At 43.7% G+C, this 26007-nt stretch overlaps 1 protein-coding gene across 2 annotated transcripts in view; it reads right to left on the bottom strand.

Moving 5' to 3' along the window:
- The window catches only part of LHFPL7 (LHFPL tetraspan subfamily member 7), a 108843-nt gene that overhangs the window by 50102 nt on the left and 32734 nt on the right, over positions 1-26007 (bottom strand). For both annotated transcript variants that reach the window (XM_058164049.1, XM_058164050.1), the window contains exon 2: positions 12188-12326. In XM_058164049.1, coding sequence (XP_058020032.1) covers positions 12188-12326 — 139 coding nt within the window. The remainder of the gene's footprint in view (positions 1-12187; positions 12327-26007) is intronic.

Below are 26007 nucleotides of genomic sequence, written 5' to 3' on the forward strand. Positions count from 1 at the left end.
TTTCTTTCATTTTATTCTATTCTATTCTATTCTATTCTATTCCTATTATTTATTTCATTCTATTCTATTCTATTCTATTCTATTCTATTCTATTCTATTCTATTCTATTCCATATTTTCTATTCTATTCTATTCTATTCCTATTATTTCTTTCATTCTATTCTATTCTATTCTATTCTATTCTATTCTATTCTATTCTATTCCATTCCATTCCATTCCATTCCATTCCATATTTTCTATTCTATTCTATTCTATTCCATTCCTATTATTTCTTTCATTCTATTCTATTCTATTCTATTCTATTCCTATTATTTATTTCATTCTATTCTATTCTATTCCATTCCATTCCATTCCATTCCATTCCATTCCTATTATTTCTTTCATTCTATTCTATTCTATTCTATTCTATTCTATTCTATTCCATTCCATTCCATTCCATATTTTCTATTCTATTCTATTCTATTCCATTCCTATTATTTCTTTCATTTTATTCTATTCTATTCTATTCTATTCTATTCCTATTATTTATTTCATTCTATTCTATTCTATTCCATTCTATTCCATTCCATTCCATTCCATTCCATTCCATTCCATTCCTATTATTTATTTCATTCTATTCTATTCTATTCTATTCTATTCTATTCTATTCTATTCCATTCATTCTATTCATTCTATTCTATTCTATTCTATTCTATTCTATTCCATATTTTCTATTCTATTCTATTCTATTCCATTCTTATTATTTCTTTCATTCTATTCTATTCTATTCTATTCTATTCTATTCCTATTATTTCTTTCATTCTATTCTATTCTATTCTATTCTGTTCTATTCTATTCTATTCTATTCCATTCCATTCCATATTTTCTATTCTATTCTATTCTATTCCATTCCTATTATTTCTTTCATTTTATTCTATTCTATTCTATTCTATTCCTATTATTTATTTCATTCTATTCTATTCTATTCCATTCTATTCCATTCCATTCCATTCCTATTATTTCTTTCATTCTATTCTATTCTATTCTATTCTATTCTATTCTATTCTATTCTATTCTATTCTTTCTTTCATTCTATTCTATTCTATTCTATTCTATTCTATTCCATTCCATTCCTATTATTTCTTTCATTCTATTCTATTCTATTCTATTCTATTCTATTCCATATTTTCTATTCTATTCTATTCTATTCCATTCCTATTATTTCTTTCATTCTATTCTATTCTATTCTATTCTATTCTATTCTATTCCTATTATTTCTTTCATTCTATTCTATTCTATTCTATTCTATTCTATTCTATTCTATTCTATTCCATTCCATTCCATATTTTCTATTCTATTCTATTATTTCTTTCATTCTATTCTATTCTATTCTATTCTATTCTATTCTATTCTATTCTATTCTATTCTATTCTATTCTATATTGTTTACTGTGAGATCGGTGGCCTAGCCTTAACCTTGATGTTCATCTCTGCTTGTCTGAATGTTGATTGCTGTTTTTACACACACACACAATGCTCTTCCTGCCCTGCCATAAAGTCAAACCGAGCTCCCCGGGAGAAAGCAGCTTCCGCACCCAGCACCGAGACACCCCCCCCCGATGGGGCCCGTATATTTCAACCTATGAATCGCCAGCCCACAGCCAGCCGAGCTCCCGGGAGGAGAAAGCAGCTTTTCTGGGGGTAAGCGGGATCCGCACCCAGCACCGAGACTCCCCGACGACGAGGGCCCGTCTCTTTCAACCTCTTAATCTGCCAGCCCGCAGCCAAGCCATCTGCTAACGGCTCTTTGCAAACCTACCGCTGGATCATTCAATAAAACAAAAATAGAAGTAGAGGAGGAAGGGGGGGGTGGAGATGGGGAGGGGGGAGGAAGCCCCCCCCCTTCCCCACACTTCCCGTGACTCATAACTCATTCCCGAAAGTAATTATGGTTTTTATATCCCTATCAGAAGGCAACAGGGTTTGTCGGCTTTTATTGGCTCGCCAGCTCTGCTTGCCAAGGTCACCAAGCCAAGGAGCTGCAGATTCCTCATTTGCAAAGACAGAAGGAATTCAAGGATAGGAAGATCCGCGCCAGCGTTTCTTTAAAGAAAATTTTTAAAAAAAATTGGACGCAGGTAGTCTTCGCCGTACCACGGTTCGTTTAGTGACCGTTTGAGGTTACGACGACACCAGAAAAAAAAGGGACCGAGGACCGTTTTTTTACATATACGACCATGATCGTGGGGTCGAACGGTAACAGAGTTGGAAGGGACCTTGGAGGTCATCTAATCCAACCCACTGCTCACGCAGGAGACCCGTACTAGGGATTTGAATGACCGACCTTTCTGATTGACAAGCTCAGTGTCTTAGCCACTGAGCCACCTAGTCAGGCTCAAAAATTCAAATTTCGTCCCGTCCTAGGCACAAAAACGAGCTGGGTGACTTTGGGCCAATCACCAGGAGATGGTGAGTTCTAGTCCCGCCTTAGGCCTGAAAGCTGTCTGGGTGACTTTGGGCCAATCACTAGGAGACGGTGAGTTCTAGTCCTGTTTTAGGCATGAAAGCCAGCTGGGTGACTTTGGGCCAATCACTAGGAGACGGTGAGTTCTAGTCCTGTCTTAGGCATGAGAGCCAGCTGGGTGACTTTGGGCCAATCACTAGGAGACGGTGAGTTCTAGTCCTGTCTTAGGCATGAAAGCCAGCTGGGTGACTTTGGGCCAATCACCAGGAGATGGTGAGTTCTAGTCCCGCCTTAGGCCTGAAAGCTGTCTGGGTGACTTTGGGCCAATCACTAGGAGACGGTGAGTTCTAATCCTGTCTTAATCATGAAAGCCAGCTGGGTGACTTTGGGCCAATCACCAGGAGACGGTGAGTTCTAGTCCTGTCTTAGGCCTGAAAGCCGGCTAGCTGACTTTTTCCCAGTCCCCCTCTTTCCGCCCAACCAACCTCACAGGATTGTTGTGTTGGTGAAAATAGGTGGAGGAAGAAGGTGTGCTGGATATATTCACCATCTTGAGTTAAAAACAATAAAGGCGAGACACAAATAACAAACAAACGTCAGGCTTTAAGATCAGAGAATGGCACCTGAATTGGAAGCAGCTGGCACAAGATTAAAATTAGAATTAGTTCTACTTGAACTATCGCGTCACACTTCTTCGACTCCCAGATGACAACCAACCCACCTCTGGCACCGTTCTTACACAAAAGTGCACACCCAGTTGCTCCTCAGTGCGGGGGACCACAAAAGGCCAGATGCTCGGAAGACGCACCTCCAGATGTGCTGGGCTGGGCAGCTCCCCAGACACATCTGGAGCGGGATTAGCTCACTAACTGCAGAAAAAACAATGGCTACCAACCTGCCTTCCATGGAGGACCTGTATACTGCACGAGTCAAAAAGAGGGCTGGGAAAATATCTACAGACCCCTCACATCCTGGACATAAACTGTTTCAACTCCTACCCTCAAAACGATGTTATAGAGCACTGCACAACAGAACAACTAGACACAAGAACAGTTTTTTCCTGAATGCCATCACTCTGCTAAACCAATAATTCCCTCAACACTGTCAGACTATTTACTAAATCTGCACTACTATTAATCTTCTCATAGTTCCCACCACCCATCTCCTTCCACTTATGACTGTATGACTGTAACTTTTTGTTGCTATCATTAAGGGTTAAATTGCAACCTATGACCATCATTTCTGTTATAAAGGTTGATAAAGGTATTTTTTTCTTTTTCTTTTATGTACACTGAGAGCATATGCACCAAAACAAATTCCTTGTGTGTCCAATCACACTTGGCCAATAAAAAATAAAAAATAAAAAAATTCTATTCTATTCTAGAGGCTAGAGTCTGCACATCTGTCTCATCGGCTACAATAACTAAGCATGCAACAGCCTTTGCAGGAAAAAAAATCAAAGCAGAAAAAAAAATCAAAAAAGGCTTATTCAGCTCTTTTTTTTTTTTTTTTGAGAATAACAGAACAAATGTTTCCAAAATTCCTAATTTTCCTCAATTTTTTTTTTTTTGGTCCCAACAGTATACACAAACAAATGTCATAGATAAAACAGCATATCTTGAAGAAAATATATATACATATAATTAAAATTATGCATCAACTATATTAATTGGATATAATGAAGGGAACAATAGGACAGGAACGGTAGGCACTTTTGTGCTCTTATGCACGCCCCTTATAGTCCTCTCAGGAATGGGGTGAGGTCAATAGTAGACAGTTTTTGGTTGAAGATTTTGGGATTTTGAGTAGAGACTATGGAGTCAGGTAATGAGTTCCAAGCATTAACAACTCTGTTACAGAAGTCATATTTTCTGCAATCAAGTTTGAAGCGGTTGACATTTAGCTTGAATCTATTTTTTGCTCTTGTAATATTGCGATTGAAGCTGAAGTAGTCTTTTATAGGAAGGATATTGCAATAGATGATTTTGTGTGTTAAACACAGGTCATGTCGAAGTCGACGGAGTTGTAAGTTTTCTAATCCCAGGATTTCAAGTCTGTCGGTATAAGGTATTTTGTTGTTTTCGGAGGAGTGAAGAACTCTTCTAGTAAAATATTTCTGGACTCGTTCTATTGTGTTTATGTCAGAGATGTGGTATGGGTTCCAGACGGATGAGCTGTATTCAAGAATAGGTCTGGCAAATGTTTTGTATGCTCTAGTTAGTAGTGTAGAGTTTTTGGAAAAGAAGCTGCGTAAAATTAGGTTTACAACTCTTAGAGCCTTTTTTGCTATGTAGTTGCAGTGGGCTTTGGCATTTAGGTCATTTGATATGAGAACTCCAAGGTCTTTGACAGGGTGGGGGTCGTCAGTTAGGTAATGTCCATCAAGTTTGTACTTAGTGTTTGGGTTCTTTTTTCCAATATGTAAGACTGAGAATTCCAAACGTGAACGATAGGCAGTCCTCGACTTACGACCACAACGGAAGCCTTCCATTGCTAAGCGAGGCGCTTGTTAAGCGAATCCTGGATTTTACAACCTTTTTTTTTTTTTTGTTAAGCGAATCACAGCCATCGTGAAGCGAATCCGGCGTCGCCACTGATTTGGGAAGGTCACCAATGGAGACCCCGGGATCCTTCCTCTGTTGTAAAACGTGAATCGGTTACCAAGTGCCCAAGGGCCTCTGGTGGCGCAACAGGCTAATGCAGCCTATTATTAACAGCAACTGCTTGCAATATTGTAAGTTCAAGTCTCACCAGGCCCAAGGTTGACTCAGCTTTCCATCCTTTATAAGGTAGGTAAAATGAGGACCCAGATTGTTGGGGGCAATAAAAGTTGACTTTGTATATAATATACAAATGGATGAAGACTATTGCTTGACATAGTGTAAGCCGCCCTGAGTCTTCGGAGAAGGGCGGGATATAAATGCAAAAAAATAATAATAATTTTGGATCATGGGATTGTGGGGGGGTAATGCAAGCGTCGTAAGTGTGAGGACTGGTCCCAAGTCCCTTTTTTCCAATGCTCTTGTAACTTTGAATGGCTGCTAAAGCAATGGTCATAAGTCGAGGACTATCTATAAAGGACTTCATTTAAATGAAGTTGGACCTACAAGATCCTTTCTAACTTCGTTAATCTGCAATCTGCAAATGAGGGTTCCGCCAAGCTTCACCTCTTAAACTTCCCAAGTTTGAGGGAAAAAAAGCTTAATTCAAAGTACATTTAGTCCTCAACTTATGACCGCTGGTGAGCCTAACATTTTTGTTACTAAGTGAAAAATTTCTTAAATGAATTTTGCTCCATTTTGCAACCTTCCTTGCCACGGTTGTTAAGTGAATCACTGCAGTTGTTAAGTTAGTAATACAGTTGTTAAACAACTTTAAGTTGTTTGGAAATGTTATTTGACTCCAGTAAGATTGTCACAAATGGATAAAAAAATTAGTAAAAAATGTTGGAGATGTGAGATGGAATTGGGGACTTATGAACATATGTGGTATAAATGTGATAAGGTTAAAAAGTTTTGGCAACAATTGGAGAAAATGATATTTGAAATGATGGGGAAAGTAATAACATTGAGAGTGGAAACTATATTATTGTTGGTAATTAAGGAAATAGAATTAATAAAATATGAAAAAGAATTGATTAGAATTATGATTATAATAGGTAGAATTATAATAGCTAGATATTGGAAACTAGATGTGATTTTTAGAATAGAAGAGTGGAATTCTGAAATGTGGAAATTAGCCTTAAATGATAAAATGACATGTGATATTAAAATTAGAAGTGGTGTGTATAAAGAAGATATTTTCTGGAAGACTTGGAAACCATTCGTGGACTATGCGCTTGGAAAATTGGACGCCGAGAACGTGGATTTTGGCAATCATGAGGACATATCCGGACCCAAATCTTCCTTTTATATGTATAGCACAAGGGTGGAATAATGTATTTTTTTTCCTTTTCTTTGTTTGTAATGTTAGAAAAAAGTAATAAAAAAAAAAAAGTAATACAGTTGTTAAATGAACCTGGCTACGCAAGACAGTGGCTAAGTGAGAGTTCAGCCCCATTTTACGGCCGTTCTTGCCACGGTTGTTAAGTGAACCACTGCACTTGTTAAATTAGGAAAACGGTTGTTAAATGAATCTATCCTCCCTATGGATTTTGCTTGTCGGAAGGTCGCAAGAGGGGATCACATGACCCCGGGACACGGCGACCGTCATAAATACGAATCAGTTGCCAAGTGTCCGAATTTTGATCGCGTGACCTTATCACACGATCAATTTTGATTGTGGGGATGCTGCAATGGTCGTTAAGTGTGAAAAATGGTCCTAAGTCATTTTTTCCAGTGCCGAACTTTGACCGGGTTATTATGTTATTAAGTCGAAAACTAGCTGTCATTTTTTAAAAATAGGGAACAAGAAACAGAGGGTTTTTTTTTTTGTCATTAAGAAACCAGGCGCCATTCTGAGAACCAGGCGCCTTTCTTTTCTTCCTTCAGACTAATTTTAGTCCCCGTTTGCATTTTTTGGAACGAAGCCTGCAAGAAAATTATTTCGGGAAGAAAACAGGAAGAAAAAGGCTTCTATTTTTCCTCCCTCCCTGCCGGATGTCCAAGGAAAGAAAAGGGGAAAAACCCAAAATACACTCTGCAAAGAACCACGAGGATATATACAGATACTCCTCGACTTACGACCACAACAGAGTCCAAAATTTCCATCGCTAAGCAAGACAATTGCTAAGGGAGTTTTTCCTCCCTGCCTGCCGGATGTCCAAGGAAAGATAAGGGGGAAAAACCCAAAATACACTCTGCAAAGAACCATGAGAATATATACAGAAACTCCTCGACTTACGACCACAACGGAGCCCAAAATCTCCATCGCTAAGAAAGACAATTGCTAAGAGTTTTTTCCTCTTTCTCTGCCAGATGTCCAAGGAAAGAAAAGAGGGAAGGACCAAAAATACACTTTGCAAAGAACTATGAGAATATATACAGATACTCCTCGACTTACGACCACAACGGAGTCCAAAATTTCCGTCGCTAAGCAAGACAATTACTAAGGGAGTTTTTCCTCCCTGCCTGCCGGATGTCCAAGGAAAGAAAAGGGGGAAAACCCCCAAAATACACTCTGCAAAGAACCATGAGAATATATACAGAAACTCCTCGACTTACGACCTCAACTGAGCCCAAAATCTCCGTCGCTAAGCAAGACAATTGCTAAGGGAGTTTTTCCTCCCTGCCTGCCGGATGTCCAAGGAAAGAAAAGGGGGGAAAAACCCCTAAATACACTCTGCAAAGAACCATGAGAATATATACAGATACTCCCAAAGCTGGTATTCAGACGGTTTAGACCGGTTTGCCCGAACCGGTAGCAGAAATAGCAGGTGCCAGCTCTATGCCATTCTATTTACGGAATTTTTTGAGGCCAGGCGCATGGACAGAAGGCAAGCGTGTACACATGCGAACCAGGCATGTGTGCTCAGGAAGCGTGTGCGCGCACATGGGGCGAACCGGTATTAACGTAATCTGAAACCCACTGCTGGATATTCCTCGACTTACGTCCGAAATTGAGCCCAAAATTTCCATCGCTAAGCAAGACCATGGCTAAGTGCATCTCGCCCTGTTTTATGGCCTTCCTTGCTGCAATCTTTCAGGGAATCGCTGCAGTTCTTAAGTCCAGAGCACGGTTGTTCAATGAATCTGGCTTCCCCATGGATTTTCCCCGGTCGGAAGGTCGCAAGAGGGGATCATGTGACCCCGGGGCACTGCGACCGTCATAAATGTGAGTCAGTCGCCAAGACCGCAGGGGATACTGCAACGGGCATCAGTGTGAAAAACGGTCGTAAGCCACTTTTTCTCAGAGCCGCTGTAACTTTGAGCGGTCGCTAAGTGAATCGCTGTAAGGTCGTATTCCTACAACCTTAAGAATTGTACGGTTGTTAATACCATTCACCCGTTTTCAAATACTGCAGGAAAAAAAAAGTTCCTCCAGACTAGCAGAATTTAATTAAAACAAAAAAATGAGGAGGGTGTAATTGTTAATTAACCTTTCACAGGCTCTCGGATGAAAATTCTGTTGGATTCCTGGAGGATCTTTGATTATATCCGTCCGTTGTTGTTTTTTTTAAATAAAATAAAATGGGATGTCCACATTTTTTCCCAGCTCCATAAACCAATTAAAATCAACATTATGCAGACAATTGCAAAATGCAGACGGTGTCTGCAGTTTAAATTTTTTCCCCCCGCAGATTTATGACAGATTGACGTGATTCTCCATTTGTGACCTTCCCAAGCCGGAATCCATCAAGCAAAGTCAATGGGGATTCGCTTAACGACGGCACGATTCACTTAACAACGGCCTCCAGAAGTTGTGCGTGCTTCACCACTGGAGGTTTTTCATGGCGAACCTATGGCACGTGTGCCACAGGTGGCACGCGTAGCTGTATCGGTGGGCGTGTGAGCTCAGCTCCGGCGCACATACGCACGCCGGCCACCTGATTTCCAGGCCTTGTGGGCCCACCAGAAACAGGCTGGTTCCTGCCTCCAGAGGACCTCGGAGGCATGGTGGGGAAGGCCCGTTTTTTTCTCTCCCCAGCTTCCAGAGCCTTTCTAGGAGTCTGGGGAGGGCAAAAATGGCCTTCTCCACGGCCTCCCCCCAGAGGCCCTCCGGAGGCAGGAAATGGCCCATTTGGCAACTTCCGGTAGGACCGGAAGGCCCGTTTTTTGCTTTCCCCAGCCTCCAGAACCTTTCTTGTCCCACCAAAAGTTGGAAAATGGGTTGTTTCTGGCCTCCGGAGGGCCTCCGGGGTGGGGGAGGGGAGGACATTTTCGCCCTCCCCAGACTCCTAGAAAGGCTCTGGAGGCTGGGGAGAACAAAAAAGAGGCCTACTGTGCCATTGCGTGCCAGGACCGTGGGGAGGGGGCGGGTCGCACGCATGCCCTCAGGCATGGCGCATAGAATTATGGGTGTGGGCACGTGCGCAAACCCCCTCCCCCTGCTCCTGGCACACGATGGCAAAAAGCCATCACTGGTATCGGGTCTCCTGCTTGACATGGGGTTGGACTAGAAGACCTCCAAGGTCCCTTCCAACTCTGTTATTCTGCTATGCCTCCCTCCCTCCCTCCTTCCTTCCTTCCTTCCTTCCTTCTCCATCTCTGTTGTTTTTTAAGAAGAGATTGGACAACCATTTAATATAATATAACAACAGAGTTGGAAGGGACCTTGGAGGCCTTCTAGTCCAACCCCCTGCCCAGGCAGGAAACCCTACACCACTTCAGACAAATGGTTATCCAACGTCTTCTTAAAAACTTCCAGTGTTGGATCATTCACAACTTCTGCAGGCAAGTCGTTCCACTGATTAATTGTTCTGTCAGGAAATTTCTCCTTAATTCTAAGTTGCTTCTTTCCTTGATTAGTTTCCACCCATTGCTTCTTGTTCTACCCTCAGGTGCTTTGGAGGATAGTTTGACTCCCTCTTCTTTGTGGCAACCCCTGAGATATTGGAACACAGCTATCATGTCTCCCCTAGTCCTTCTTTTTATTAAACTAGACATACCCAGTTCCTGCAACCGTTCTTCATATGTTTGAGCCTCCAGTCCCCTAATCCTCTTTGTTGCTCTTCTCTGCACTCTTTCTAGAGTCTCAACATCCTTTTTACATCGTGGCGACCAAAACTGAATGCCGTATTCCAAGTGTGGCCTTACCAAGGCATTATAAAGTGGTATTAACACTTCACGTGATCTTGATTCTATCCCTCTGTTTATGCAGCCCAGAACTGGGTTGGCTTTTTTGGCAGCTGCTGCACACGGCTGGCTCATATCTAAATGATTGTCCACTAGGACTCCAAGATCCCTCTCCCTCTTACTGCTATTGAGCAAGTACCACATATCCGGTACCTGTGCATCTTGTGTTTTTTTTTGCCTAAATGTAATTTGTCTGAAATGCTATAAGTTCTCCTGCCTGAGCAGAGGGTTGGACTAGAAGACCTCCAAGGTCCCTTCCAACTCAATTTCAGGTTGTTCCTCAACTTACAACAGTTCATTTAGTGACCATTTGAAGTTACAGCGGCATTAAAAAAAAAAGTGACTTATGACCTATGTTTTTTTTGCAGCATCCCCATGATCACATAATCACAATTCAGACGTTTGACCACTGACTCATATTTATGACGGTCGCAGTGTCCCGGGGGATCATGTGATCCCCTTTTGTGACCTTTTCTGACAAGGGAAGGCAATGGGGAAGCCAGATTCGCTTAACGACCAGGTTACTAATTTAAAAACCGCAGTGATTCACTGAACAATTGTGACAAGAAATGTTGTAAAATGGGGCAAAACTCACTTCGCAAATGTCTCACTTAACAACAGAAACATTGGGCTGAATTCTGGTCGTAAGTCCAGGACTACCTGTTAAGTGCAGTGATTTGTTGAACCACAGTGAGAAAAATCATCGTAAAACAGGGCCAAACTCATTTAACAACTGCCTTGCTGGCGTAGTGGTTAAAGTGCAGCAATAAAGGCTGACTCTGCCCACAGCCAGGAAGTTCGATCCTAACCAGCTCAAGATTGTCTCAGTCTTCCGTCCTTCCAAGGTCAGTAAAGGAGGACCCAGATTGTTGGGGGAAAGAGGCTGACTTTTTAAATCGCTCAGAGTGTGCTATAAAGCACTACAAAGCGGGATATAAATGTAAGTACAGGTTAGTCCTTGACTTACAACGGTTCACTTAGTGACCGTTCCAGGTTACACTGAAAAATGTTATTTAGGACCATTTTTCAGACTTGTGGCCATTGCAGTGTCCCCATGGTCACGTGATGCTTGACAGCCGACTCACATTTATCTAGGGCAGAATAGAAAAATAGAATAGAAGAATAGAATAGAATAGAATTAGAATAGAATAGAATAATAGAATAGAATAGAATAAAAAAATAGAATAGAATAATAGAATAGAATAGAATAGAAAAATAGAATATAAGAATAAAATAGAATATTAGAATAGAATAGAATAGAATAGAATAGAATAGAATAGAATAGAATAGAATAGAATAATAGAATATAAGAATAGAATAGAATAGAAAAATAGAATAGAAGAATAAAATAGAATAGAAGAATAGAATAGAATAGAATAGAATAGAATAGAATAGTAGAATATAAGAATAGAATTAGAATAGAATAGAATAATAGAATATAAGAATAGAATAGAAAAATAGAATATAAGAATAAAATAGAATAGAATTAGAATAGAACAGAATAATAGAATAGAAGAATAGAATAGAATAGAATAGAAAAATAGAATAGAATAGAATAGAATAGAATAGAATAGAATAGAATAGAATAGAATAGAAAAATAGAGTATAAAAATAAAATAGAATATAAGAATAGAATTGAATAGAATAGTAGAATATAAGAATAGAATTAGAATAGAATAGAATAATAGAATATAAGAATAGAATAGAATAGAAAAATAGAATATAAGAATAGAATAGAATTAGAATAGAACAGAATAATAGAATAGAAGAATAGAATAGAATAGAATAGAATAGAATAGAATAGAATGCCTTTAGATGGCTGGACTTCCACTCCCAGAATCCCTTAGGTAGCATATTTTAAGATGGCTGGATCTCAACTAGATGGGGGAATTCTAGGAGTTGAAGTCCGTCTCTCTCAAAGCGAACACCTTTGAAAAATACCAGTCAGGGTTAGCTGCAGTAGGAGATACCTAGCAAATTCCCTCAGTCAAACCAGGATTGTGACCCACTTACCGGCCGCTGTCTGAATGTACCCAGCCAGGGTGCAGAGCCGTCTCTCACACTGTCCGCTGGGAAGGAAAAGGACGATGACCGCCAGCAGGGCGCTGAAAGCCAAAAGGGCACAACCGCCCACACACAGCACCGCACTGGTCTGGAAATAAAAGAGGTAGAAATTTGGTTATAGACTGTCCTATGAACGCAGAACCCCAAAGAGGTCGCATCATCCCCAGCCTTTCAGATGTGTGTCAGGAGCTAAGGGCAGGGGTGAAATCCAGCAGGTTCCAACAGGTTCTGGAGAACCGGCTGCGGAAATTTTGAGCAGTTTAGAGAACCGGCAAATACCACCTCTGGCTGACCCCAGGAGTGGGGAGGGAATGGGGATTTTGCAGTATCCTTCCCCTGCCACACCCACCAAGCCACGAACACCAAACCAAGCCACGCCCACCAAGCCACGACCACAGAACCGGTAGTAAAAAAAATTGGATTTCACCACTGGCTAAGGGTTTAGGCTGACTCTTAGTTTAGCAACCATTCTTAGCAAAGAAGAGCAACTAAGATTAGATTAGATTAGATTAGATTAGATTAGATTAGATTAGATTAGATTAGATTAGATTAGATTAGATTAGATTAGATTAGAAAGGAAGGAAGGAAGGAAGGAAGGAAGGAAGGAAGGAAGGAAGGAATGGAATGGAATGGAATGGAATGGAATGGAATGGAATAGAATAGAATAGAATAGAATAGAATAGAATAGAATGGAAGAAAGAAATAATTGGAATGGAATGGAATGGAATGGAATGGAATGGAATGGAATGGAAAGGAAGGAAGGAAGGAAGGAAGGAAGGAAGGAAGGAAGGAAGGAATGGAATGGAATGGAATGGAAAGGAAGGGAATGGAATGGAATGGAATAGAATAGAATAGAATGGAAGAAAGAAATAATTGGAATGGAATGGAATGGAATGGAATGGAAAGAAAGAAAGAAAGAAAGAAAGAAAGAAAGAAAGAAAGAAAGAAAGAATTGGAATAGAATAGAATAGAATAGAACAGAATAGAATAGAATGAAAGAAAGAAAGAAATAACTGGAATAGAATAGAATAGAATAGAATAGAATAGAATAGAATAGAATAGAATAGAATAGAATAGAATAGAATAGAATGAAAGAAAGAAATAATTGGAATGGAATAGAATGGAATAGATAGAAAGAAAGAAAGAAAGAAAGAAAGAAAGAAAGAAAGAAAGAAAGAAAGAATTGGAATAGAATAGAATAGAATAGAACAGAATAGAATAGAATAGAATAGGTCTAGACTAGACTAGACTAGACTAGACTAGACTAGACTAGACTAGAATAGAATAGACTAGACTAGAATAACAGAGTTGTAAGGGACCTTGGAGGTCCTCCAGTCCAACCCCCTGCTTAACAGCCTGGAGACAAAAACATATGAACGGTTGCAGGAACTGGGTATGTCTAGTCTGGGTATGAAAAGAAGGACTAGGGGAGACATGATAGCAGTGTTCCAATATCTCAGGGGTTGCCCCAAAGAAGAGGCAGTCAAGCTATTCTCCAAAGCACCTGAGGGTAGAACAAGAAGCAATGGGTGGAAACTAATCAAGGAGAGAAGCAACTTAGAACTAAGGAGAAAGTTCCTAACAGTGAGGTCAATTAACCAGTGGAACAGCTGGCCACCAGAAGTTGTGGGTGCTCCATCGCTGGAGGTTTTTAAGAAGGGATTGGACAATCATTTGTCTGAACTGGTATAGGGTCTCCTGCATGAGCAGGGGGTTGGACTAGAAGACCTCCAAGGTCCCCTTCTAGCTCTATTCTGATTGACTGATTGAACCATTCGAAGTTACGACGGATGATCGGATCCCCCCGAAAAGGGACTCACAACCCAGATTCAAAACACTGGCATCTATCCCCCACCTCCAAGGTCACATGACCGCATTTTGGGGGCGTGGTAACCAGCCTGTACTTACGACCATTTGAAGCATTTTCAGCTCACATAACCACCATTTACAGGCAGCCCTCGACTTACAACGGTTCATTTAGTGACCGTTCAAAGTTATGACATCCCTGAGAAAAGTGACTCGAGACGTTTTTCACACTTACGACCGTTGTAGCATCCCCGTGGTCACGTGATTTACATCTGGATGCTTGGACAACCGACTCACATTTTTAACGGTTGTAAATTGAGGACTGCCCGTCCCTGAATTACACCAAGTCGCTATAAACTAGTAAGTCGTAAATCGAGAACTCACTGAATCTGCCTTCGTTCTGCCCTTAAGCAGAACATGTTCCACTACGGATTGCACATTGCAGATAGTTCTCAACTTACAACAGTTCATTTAGTGACTGTTTGAGGTTACGACGACACCAAAAAAAGCAATTTAGGACCATGGTTCACACTTATGACCGTCGCAGCATCCCCATGGTCATGTTTTTTTTTTTGTTTGTTTACATTTATACCCCGCCCTTCTCCGAAGACTCAGGGCGGCTTACAATGTATAAGGCAATAGTCTCATTCTATTTGTATATTTTTTACAAAGTCAACTTATTGCCCCCCCCAACAATCTGGGTCCTCATTTTACCTACCTTATAAAGGGTGGAAGGCTGAGTCAACCTTGGGCCGGGCTCGAACCTGCAGTAATTGCAGGCTTTGTGTTCTAATAACAGGCTTCTCTACTGCCTGAGCTATCCCGGCCCCAAAATTGTGACCAAAATTGTGACCAAAATTCAGCCACTTGACAACTGACTCATATGAATAGAATAGAATAGAATAGAATAGAATAGAATAGAATAGAATAGAATCAAGATTGAATTGTTACGAGTTTTAAATGCAAATAGCAAGAGTTTGAATTGGATTTAGCATCAGAGGGCCATGGTGGCTCAGGCTGTAAGATAGCCTGTTATTAAAACACAGCTGCTTGCAATTACTGCAGGTTCAAGTCCCACCAGGCCCAAGGTTGACTCAGCCTTCCATCCTTTATAAGGTAGGTAAAATGAGGACCCAGATTGTTGGGGGCAATAAGTTGACTTTGTATATAAATATACAAATAGGATGAAGACTATTGCTTGACACAGTGTAAGCCTCCCTGAGTCTTCGGAGAAGGGCAGGATATAAATGCAAATTAAAAAAGAAACAAAAACCAATAGACAGATCTTTTAGCTGGAAATAATAATTGGAGTAACATTCATGTAGCAGTCTATCTACAGAATAACAGAGCTGATAGGGACCTTGGAGGTCTTAAAGCCCAACCCTCAGCTTAAGCAGGAGATCCTATACTGTGTCAGACAAATAGCTGTCCAATCATTTTTTTAAAAAACCTCCAGTGATGGAGCAACCACAACTTCTGGTGGCAAGCTGTTCCATCGGTTAATTGTTCTCACTTTAAGGAAATTTCTCCTTAGTTCTAGGTTGCTTCTCTCCTTGATGAGTTTCCATCCGTTGCTTCTTGTCCTGCCTTCAGGGGCTTCGGAGAATAGCTTGACTCCCTCTTCTTTGTGGGAACCTTATGCCGGTTTGCAGGGTCCCCGTGTCATGGGATCCCTTTTTGCGACCTTCTGACCCAACAAAATTAAAGTGGGAAACTAGATTTCCTTAACAACCGGGTTACTAATTTAACAACCGCAGTGACTGGCTTAACGACTAGGGCGAGAAGAGGCGCAAAACGGGTCGTGTAACCAATTTCTCACCCAGCAACGGAGTGAGAAATTTTTTTTTTTGTTTACATTTATACCCCGCCCTTCTCCGAAGACTCAGGGCGGCTTACAGTGTATAAGGCAATAGTCTCATTCTATTTGTATATTTTACAAAGTCAACTTATTGCCCCCCCAACAATCTGGGTCCTCATTTTACCTACCTTATAAAGGATGGAAGGCTGAGTCAACCTTGGGCCGGGCTCGAACCTGCAGTAATTGCAGGCTTGGTGTTCTTAATAACAGGCTTTTACCAGCCTGCGCTATTCACCGGCCCTGATGTTGGACTCAATTGCGGTCGTAACCCGAGGACCATATTTGGAGATTCAGGATATGTGCATCCAGGAAGACGGTAGTTCCCCCCCCCCCGACCGCCCCCCCCCACAGCCGCCTGATGATCTTGCGAGGGCTTATAGCATCCTGTGAAATCTATTGCCTACGGTTCAGCCGTCGCTCGCTCCCCGGAGTAATTAAGATGCCTTGGCAGGACCATAATCGGAAATGTATTACATGCATGGTGGGATTAAGGAGAGAACACGAGCGCCCATTAAAAGCCGCCGTTGCGATTGGCTGCCTCGGCTGATTTCTCGAAACGAGCTGTTGCCAACGCCACCAGCCGCATCCAAATGCTTCTTAATTAAAAAAGAAACGCGCTTCGTCGGAGAAGCCCGGCTGCTGAACAACAGGCGTCCCGCTGCCAAAGAACGCCGCGCCGTTATGGAGTGCGGTTTTTTTTTTTTAAAAAATGGACATCCGGTGCTGAGGAGGCGAAGATGTCGGGAAAGGAAGGTCGAGATGGATCTTCTGGCGAGGCGGCGACACCCGCAAGCACAACGGCCACGAGTCCACGACTACCAGGGAATCGCATCCCTGTTCGAGGGACCACCTCCGTCCGAGTCGAGTACGGTCCATACAAGAAGACCCTGCCCATCACGATCGCCGAAGGAACTCTGCCCAGTCTGTTGGGACTAGACTGGTTTCGTGCCCTGGGCATGGGAGTGACTGGCATCTACAGAAGTGACTGTAACCTGAAAGACATTCTCTTTAACGAGTTCAAGATGTCTTCAAGGACTGCCTGGGCAAGTACAAGGGGACCCCTATTTCCTTCAACTTAGACCCCAGGTAGCCCCATTAGGCTTAAGGCGAGGAGAGTCCTTTGCCCTAAAACCAAAATTGATAAGGAGCTGGACAAGCTCATAAATCAGGGATTTTGGTGCCAGTCGATCACGCAAAGTGGAGACGCCAATCGTCACCCCAATAAACCGGACGGGTCAATTAGAATTTGCGCTGACTACAAGGCGACGCTTAACAAAGCCTTACAGAAAAGCGCTACCGGTTCCGTGGTGCAACACTTATTGCACTCTTGGGGCAAGGGCAAGTCTTTGCAAAGTTAGACTTGGCCCAAGCCTACCAACAACTGCCCGTAGACCCGACAGCCAAGCCCAAACGATTGTAACGCACAGGGGCCTTCAAGTGCACCCGATTGCAATTTGGGGTCAGTGTGGCACCAGGGCTGTTCCAAAACCTAATGGAACGACTACTGCAGGGCTCCCAGGGTAGTTCCTACTGATGATGTCCTAATTTCAGGGAAAACATGGAGGAATTGGGGAGCGTTAAGAAAGGTTTTGGGCATTTTCCGGACAGCCGGATTAAAAGTCAAGGCAAACAAATGCCAGATAGGGGTCGAATCTCGATTTCTTGGGCTACCGGATAGACAAGAAAGGAATTCACCCCACTGAGAGCAAGGTTAAGGCAATTAGGAAGGCTCCAGCGCCCAAAACAAAGCAGAGCTGCAGGCATTCCTGGATTGTGAATTTTACGGTCTTTTAAAGAACAAAGCAACTGCTATGAACCGCTGCATAGGCTCTTAGGAAAAATACTGTTTGGTCTTGGGGAAAGTCGGAAAATAGGGCTTTTGAAGCAGTAAAGAACCTGCTCTCAAGTGATAGCCTGCTCATCCAATATCACAACTCATTACCCCTAGTGCTGGTTTGCATGGCGCCTCCTTATGGGGTGGGGCTGTACTCAGCCATAGACTTCCAAACGGCACAGAAGCCCCTATAGCTTTTACTCTAGAACGATGTCCTCCCAGAGAGAACTACAGCCAGCTAGATAAAGAAGCACTAGCCATTGTGTCAGGGGTTAAAAATTCCACCTAATATGTCTTTGGGCGAATTTTGAAATCGTGACTGACCACAGACCGCTACTAGGGATACTGGCTGGCGATCACCAACGCCTGTGGCACTTTCGCCACGACTGACCCGATGGACTATATTCTTAGCCGCTTATTCGCACAAGCTGCAGCATCGACCAGGAAAAGAAGTGGGGCATGCAGACGCCGAGCCGATGCCCACTACCAGGGGCCATCAAGACCCCACCCGGGACACCCATCCTACTTATTGACTCTTGACTCTGGCCCAGTCACATCTAAGGAAGTGGCTCGGCATCATACCGACATTGTGTTAAGGACTGTACCGGTTGGGTACAGAGGGTGGCCGCGCGCCGCTAACGGTTCAAAGAATTTGTTAAAAAACGAGATGAGCTCTCGGCTCAAGGGGGGTGCCTGTTATGGGGTGATCGTGTAATAATTCCTGATAAATTAAGGGGAAAGGTATTGGACCTCCTCCACGAGGGTCACCCAGGGATCGTAAGGATGAAGGGGTTAGCTAGAAGCTATGTGGTGGCCACCCATGGACGCAGAGATTGCTGAGAGGGTAGGGAAATGCCAGGCTTGCCAAGAGTCCAGACCTCTACCCCCAACGGCCCCAGTCAGGGAATGGGAAAAGCCCCAAGGGCCCTGGTCAAGAATCCACATTGATTTTGCTGGCCCCTTCCACGCCAAACGCTCCTAGTGGTTGTTGATGCATTCTAAATGGTTGGAGATCATACTCATGAAATCCACCACGGCCAAGCAGTAATCGCAGCCCTGCGCCACCTATTCGCAACTCACGGGTTGCCGGACACTCTGGTGTCCGACAATGGGCCTCAATTCACGGCAGCCCAGTTTGAAGAATACCTGGCAGAGGAGGGCATCCGACATGCCCTCTCTGCGACTTTCCACCCTGCGCCGAATGGTTTTGCAGAGCTGCTCCGTCCGAGCGCTAAGGAGGCATTGTCCAGGCTCAAGCCAGGTGACTGGCAAACAAAGATAGACTTTTTCCCCAGCCGCCCAGCACAGAACCCCAAGCACGGCCACCGGAAAAGCCCAGCCGAATTACTAATGGGACGGAAACTCCAATGCCCACTTGACCGCTTGAATCCCCATTACACACCAGAGGGTTACAAGGGGAACTAGAAAAGACAAGGAAATGAGCATAGGCGACCGGGTGTGGGCCCGAAACTATGGGGACGGCCCTAGTTGGTTTGCAGGACAAATAATAAAGATAACCGGCCCAAAATCGTACGTGGTAGAGCTACCAGACAACTGAGTGTGGAGGCGCCACATAGATCAAATAAGGAAACGAATAACTAATCAAACCGAACCAAATGAAACAGATCATGACCAATACCAATTCGAATTCACAGCTGACAATGACCCCGGGGAGGCGCAAGACTTAGCTGAGGTCCCAGAGTTCCAGCGACGCCATCAGGTTCCCGAGGGGAACAGCAGGAAAGTTTCAAAATAATCCAAGGCCGGATGGCCAAGAAAAGAGTCGGCCAATAATCCGGAGCCCGCTGGCTCAGAGAAAGAGCTGGGAGGAGAAAACAGCCCTCCGACCAGCTCAAAACACCACCCAGAACTGAACCGCGAGGTCAGAAAGAACTAGAGACGCCCAGGTTATTTAGTGACTACGTCGAAAAATAACATGTAAATAAATATGTAAATAGAGGCAAAGTGTTTTCTGGGAGGGGAGGAGTGTTATGTATTCAGGTTTGTGCCTTTAAATATTTGAGCGGGAAATCAGCACGTTGCTGATTGGACGAAGCCTCCAGTAGAACTGTATAAAAGGAGAGGTTTTTCTCCCAGCCAGTTGCTGGGTTCACTGTATATTAAAGAGCTGTTGTCACTACCCTGGTCTCCTGCCTCGTTACTGCCCAAACCAAACAGCCCCCAACAATCTGGGTCCTCATTTTACCTACCTTATAAAGGATGGAAGGCTGAGTCAACCTTGGACCTGGTGGGACTAGAACCTGCAGTAATTGCAGGCAGCTGTGTTTTAATAACAGGCTTCTTACAGCCTGAGCCACACCGCGGCCCTTAGAATAGAATCAAGATTGAATTGTTATGAGTTTTAAATGCAAATAGCAAGAGTTTGAATTGGATTTAGCATCAGAGGGCCATGGTGGCTCAGGCTGTAAGATAGCCTGTTATTAAAACACAGCTGCTTGCAATTACTGCAGGTTCAAGTCCCACCAGGCCCAAGGTTGACTCAGCCTTCCATCCTTTATAAGGTAGGTAAAATGAGGACCCAGATTGTTGGGGGCAATAGGTTGACTTTGTATATAAATATACAGATAGGATGAAGACTATTGCTTGACACAGTGTAAGCCGCCCTGAGTCTTCGGAGAAGGGCGGAATATAAATGCAAATTAAAAAAGAAACAAAAACCAATAGGCAGATCTTTTAGCTGGAAATAATAATTGGAGTAACATTCATGTAGCAGTCTACCTACAGAATAACAGAGCTGATAGGGACCTTGGAGGTCTTAAAGCCCAACCCTCAGCTTAAGCAGGAGATCCTATACTGTGTCAGACAAATAGCTGTCCAATCATTTTTTAAAAAAACCTCCAGTGATGGAGCAACCACAACTTCTGGTGGCAAGCTGTTCCATTGGTTAATTGTTCTCACTTTCAGCAAATTTCTCCTTAGTTCTAGGTTGCTTCTCTCCTTGATAAGTTTCCATCCGTTGCTTCTTGTCCTGCCTTCAGGGGCTTCAGAGAAATAGCTTGACTCCCTCTTCTTTGTGGGAACCTTATGCAGGGTCCCCGTGTCATGGGATCCCCTTTTGCGACCTTCTGACCCAACAAAATTAAAGTGGGAAACTAGATTTCCTTAACAACCGGGTTACTAATTTAACAACCGCAGTGACTGGCTTAACGACTAGGGCGAGAAGAGGCGCAAAACGGGTCGTGTAACCAATTTCTCACCCAGCAACGGAGTGAGAAATTTTTTTTTTTTGTTTACATTTATACCCCGCCCTTCTCCGAAGACTCAGGGCGGCTTACAGTGTATAAGGCAATAGTCTCATTCTATTTGTATATTTTTACAAAGTCAACTTATTGCCCCCCCAACAATCTGGGTCCTCATTTTACCTACCTTATAAAGGATGGAAGGCTGAGTCAACCTTGGGCCGGGCTCGAACCTGCAGTAATTGCAGGCTTTGTGTTCTTAATAACAGGCTTTTACCAGCCTGCGCTATTCACCGGCCCTGATGTTGGACTCAATTGCGGTCGTAACCCGAGGACCATATTTGGAGATTCAGGATATGTGCATCCAGGAAGACGGTAGTTTCCCCGACCGCCCCACAGCCGCCTGATGATCTTGCGAGGGCTTATAGCATCCTCTGAAATCTATTGCCTACGGTTCAGCCGTCGCTCGCTCCCCGGAGTAATTAAGATGCCTTGGCAGGACCATAATCGGAAATGTATTACATGCATGGTGGGATTAAGGAGAGAACACGAGCGCCCATTAAAAGCCGCCGTTGCGATTGGCTGCCTCGGCTGATTTCTCGAAACGAGCTGTTGCCAACGCCACCAGCCGCATCCAAATGCTTCTTAATTAAAAAAGAAACGCGCTTCGTCGGAGAAGCCCGGCTGCTGAACAACAGGCGTCCCGCTGCCAAGGAACGGCAGCTGTGAGCGAGTCCACGCCGTTATGGAGTGCGGTGTTTTTTTTTTTTTTTAAAAATGGACATCCGGTGCTGAGGAGGCGAAGATGTCGGGAAAGGAAGGTCGGGATGGATCTTCCGGCGAGGCGGCGACACCCGCAGAAAGGAGGATGTCCGACCTCTTTTGAAAATATCTGCTGTGAACTCTGCGTAGACGTCAGGAAGGGCATCCAGCCAGTAAATGCTCAGCTCCATCCACTCGCCCTGAATCTACCCGAAATAGGGGTTACACTGGCTTGTAAAAAGGGAGGGGTTTTTTTTTCCCCTCAAAGGATGGATTAGGGTTTCATGGGTAAAAAAATGGGAAGACTGGTCTCCAGATTTTGAAAAGGTGAATTGGAGTTGATAGAGAAGACGGCCCTAGGTGAGTCATGAAACGACTACAAGGCCTAGGTACTTACGGGACCGCCTGCTGTTACCTCATGCCTCCCACCGACCCGTACGCTCTCACAGAGAGGGACTTCTCAGGGTGCCGTCCGCCAAGCAATGTCGGCTGGCGGCCCCCAGGGGAAGATCCTTCTCTGTGGGGGCTCCCACCCTCTGGAATGAACTTCCCCCGGGTTTACGCCAAATACCTGACCTTCGGACCTTCCGCCGCGAATTGAAAACACATCTATTTATTTGCGCGGGGCTGGCTTAAATTTTATTGGTTTTAAATTTCTATTATTAATTTTAAGGGGTTTTTTAGTTTTATATATTTTAAAGTTTTTAGGCCAACTATGTAATAAGTTTTTTAATCTTTATTTTAATTGTATACTGTACCGTTTGTTTTACCCTGGCTGTACACCGCCCTGAGTCCTTCGGGAGAAGGGCGGTATAAAAATCGAATAAATAATAATAAATAATAAAAAAGTAAATAACTGAACTCAAAGACTACCAAGGTGCAACAGTTTTCTTCCTCTCCTCCTCATCTTCCTCTTCCACTTCCTTTTTTTCTTCCTCCTCCTCCCCCGTCTTCTACACTCTGCAAAGCCCCTCTCTTCTAGCACTGATGACGTTACCTAGCTGGGTCATGAAATGTCTATAAGAAAACAGCCAAATTAGCACCCAGGACACCACAGTATTTGTCCTTCTCCTCTCCACAAACTCCATTTCCTTCTAGCACTGATGAGGTTACCTACCGTATTTTTTGGAGTATAAGACGCACCGGAGTATAAGACGCACTTTAGTTTTTGGGGAGGAAAATAGGAAAAAAAATATTCTGTCTAACCAGGTATTCATCTGGCTTGTGTCCTTAGCCTAGTCAGCTTCAACACATTAGTTCGCTCGCTGGTTTTGAGGTTGGGGCTAAAAAAACAGCTTCTAAAGTACAGCTGATCGTTGGAGGGAGCAGCAATTAGAAAAGCAGGCAAAGCACACACGATCGCTTCGCTCACGTCTGGACCGAAAAACAGCTGCAGAAGCACAGCTGATCATCGGAGGGAGCTCCAGTGACTGAGGCAGGCAAAGCGCGGAAGGGGTAAGAGAAGGCAGCAGCTGTTCCGGGTAGCCATTTTGGGCACTGTGCGTCACATTTTCAGGCAACGATCGGCGGTGGTTTGCTTTGGCGATCCCCACAGCCTTAAAGGGCATTTGGAGCAGTGATGAAATGTAAAATTTATTACTACCGGTTCTGTGGGCGTGGCTTGGTGGGGGGGGTAATGTGACTGAGTGGGCATGGCCAACTTTTTTTTTAACCTTTAAAAGCATTTTTTCTTTATTTATTTTATTATTATTTTATTATTTATTAATTTTAAGGGGTTTTTTAGTTTTATATATTTTAAAGTTTTTAGGCCAACTATATAATAAGTTTTTTAATCTTTATTTTAATTGTATACTGTACCGTTTGTTTTACCCTGGCTGTACACCGCCCTGAGTCCTTCGGGAGAAGGGCGGTATAAAAATCGAATAAATAATAATAAATAATAAAAAAGTAAATAACTGAACTCAAAGACTACCAAGGTGCAACAGTTTTCTTCCTCTCCTCCTCATCTTCCTCTTCCACTTCCTTTTTTTCTTCCTCCTCCTCCCCCGTCTTCTACACTCTGCAAAGCCCCTCTCTTCTAGCACTGATGACGTTACCTAGCTGGGTCATGAAATGTCTATAAGAAAACAGCCAAATTAGCACCCAGGACACCACAGTATTTGTCCTTCTCCTCTCCACAAACTCCATTTCCTTCTAGCACTGATGAGGTTACCTACCGTATTTTTTGGAGTATAAGACGCACCGGAGTATAAGACGCACTTTAGTTTTTGGGGAGGAAAATAGGAAAAAAAATATTCTGTCTAACCAGGTATTCATCTGGCTTGTGTCCTTAGCCTAGTCAGCTTCAACACATTAGTTCGCTCGCTGGTTTTGAGGTTGGGGCTAAAAAAACAGCTTCTAAAGTACAGCTGATCATTGGAGGGAGCAGCAATTAGAAAAGCAGGCAAAGCACACACGATCGCTTCGCTCACGTCTGGACCGAAAAACAGCTGCAGAAGCACAGCTGATCATCGGAGGGAGCTCCAGTGACTGAGGCAGGCGAAGCGCGGAAGGGGTAAGAGAAGGCAGCAGCTGTTCCGGGTAGCCATTTTGGGCACTGTGCGTCACATTTTCAGGCAGCGATCGGCGGTGGTTTGCTTTGGTGATCCCCACAGCCTTAAAGGGCATTTGGAGCAGTGATGAAATGTAAAATTTATTACTACCGGTTCTGTGGGCGTGGCTTGGTGGGGGGGAGGGTAATGTGACTGAGTGGGCGTGGCCAACTTTTTTTTTTTTACTTTTAAAAGCATTTTTCTTTATTTATTTTATTATTATTTTATTATTTATTAATTTTATACGCTGAGCTGCACGATCGTCGAGACTTTTTTTTTTTAACTTTTAAAAGCAATTTTTCAGCCGAAGAAAAAATGCTTTTAAAAGTTAAAAAAAAACAACCCTCTGATGATCGCACGGCTCAGCTGGGCATGGGGGTGGGTGGGAAGGGATTTTTGCCACCGGTTCTCTGAACCACCCGCCGCCATCGCTACTGGATCGGGCGATCCAGTCCGAACCAGGAGCATTTCACTCCTGGTTTGGAGGCTGAAAACGTGATGCGCAGAGCCCAAAAACACGAGTTGTTGTCGATGGCAATGTCTGCAGCCAGGAAGAGGACGCACGGAGGCCAAAGGGTGGGGGACGGCAGATGGGCAGGGCTACATTCGGAGTATAAGACACACCCAAATTTTCAGCTTCTTTTAGGAAGGAAAAAAGTGCGTCTTGTATACTCCGAAAAATACGGTAGTGGGTTCATGAAATGTCTATAAGAAAACAATCAAAATTAGCACCAAGGATTCAGCAGTCCTCCTCCTCCTCCTCCTCCTCCTCTCCACAAACCCCACTCCCTTCTAGCACTGATGAGGTTGTCTAGTTGGGTCATGAATTGTCTGCAAACCAAGCTTAGAGAGCACTAAAGATCCCATTGTCCTCCTCCTCCTCCTCCTCCTCCTCCCCCCCTTCTCCTCCATTTCACATACTCCACTTCCTTCTAGTGCTCCTGAGATTACCTAGCTGGGTAATGAAACGTCGGATAGAAAACAACCCAGCTCAGAGAGCGCCAAGGAAGGGTTTCTCTTTTGATCCGCTTTCTCTCGCCATTCTGCAGCCGAGGGCTCGGTTGTCTCTTATCTAAGCCTTCACTTGGCATCCTCTCTTAGCCTGGTCTCCCGAGGTCTTTCTAGCATAGTGTCGCAGTGAAAGAGAAGAAGGAGCATGGGTCTGGGACAGGGGTGGGATTCAGCCGGTTCAGGCGAACCCGGATGCTAATTTTACCTCTGGTTTGCCGAACCGGTAGTTGCAAGGACTGGCTGGCCCCTCCCAACTCACCCTCCCCTCCCAGGAGTCTCCAAGCGGATGCCAGGCAAGTGCAGGGCCCACGCGGAGGCTCCGGGAAGGCGAAAAACAGGCCTACCGGAAGTTCCGGACATCTGGAAATGCAGCCATTTCTGGCCTCCCGGAGGCTCAAGGAAAGCCTCCAGAACTTGGGGAAGGCAAACTGTACCCCCTCCACTGTGATGCAGGAGGCCAAGTAGGCCACACCCACCATGGCCACGCCCACCCAGTAACCGGGTAGAGAACCAGTTGCTAAAATTTTTGAATCCCACCCCTGGTCTGGGAGTAGCTACAGCTGCCAGTCATGTGTAGAGACACGAACAAAAAATAGATTTTTTTTATTTATTTACATTTATATCCCGCCCTTCTCCGAAGACTCAGGGCGGCTTACATTGTGTAAGGCAATAGTCTCATTCTATTTGTATACTTATATACAAAGTCAACTTATTGCCCCCCCAACAATCTGGGTCCTCATTTTACC

The sequence above is a fragment of the Ahaetulla prasina genome, chromosome 1 (genome assembly GCF_028640845.1).
Source record: "Ahaetulla prasina isolate Xishuangbanna chromosome 1, ASM2864084v1, whole genome shotgun sequence".
Lineage (NCBI taxonomy): Eukaryota > Metazoa > Chordata > Lepidosauria > Squamata > Colubridae > Ahaetulla > Ahaetulla prasina.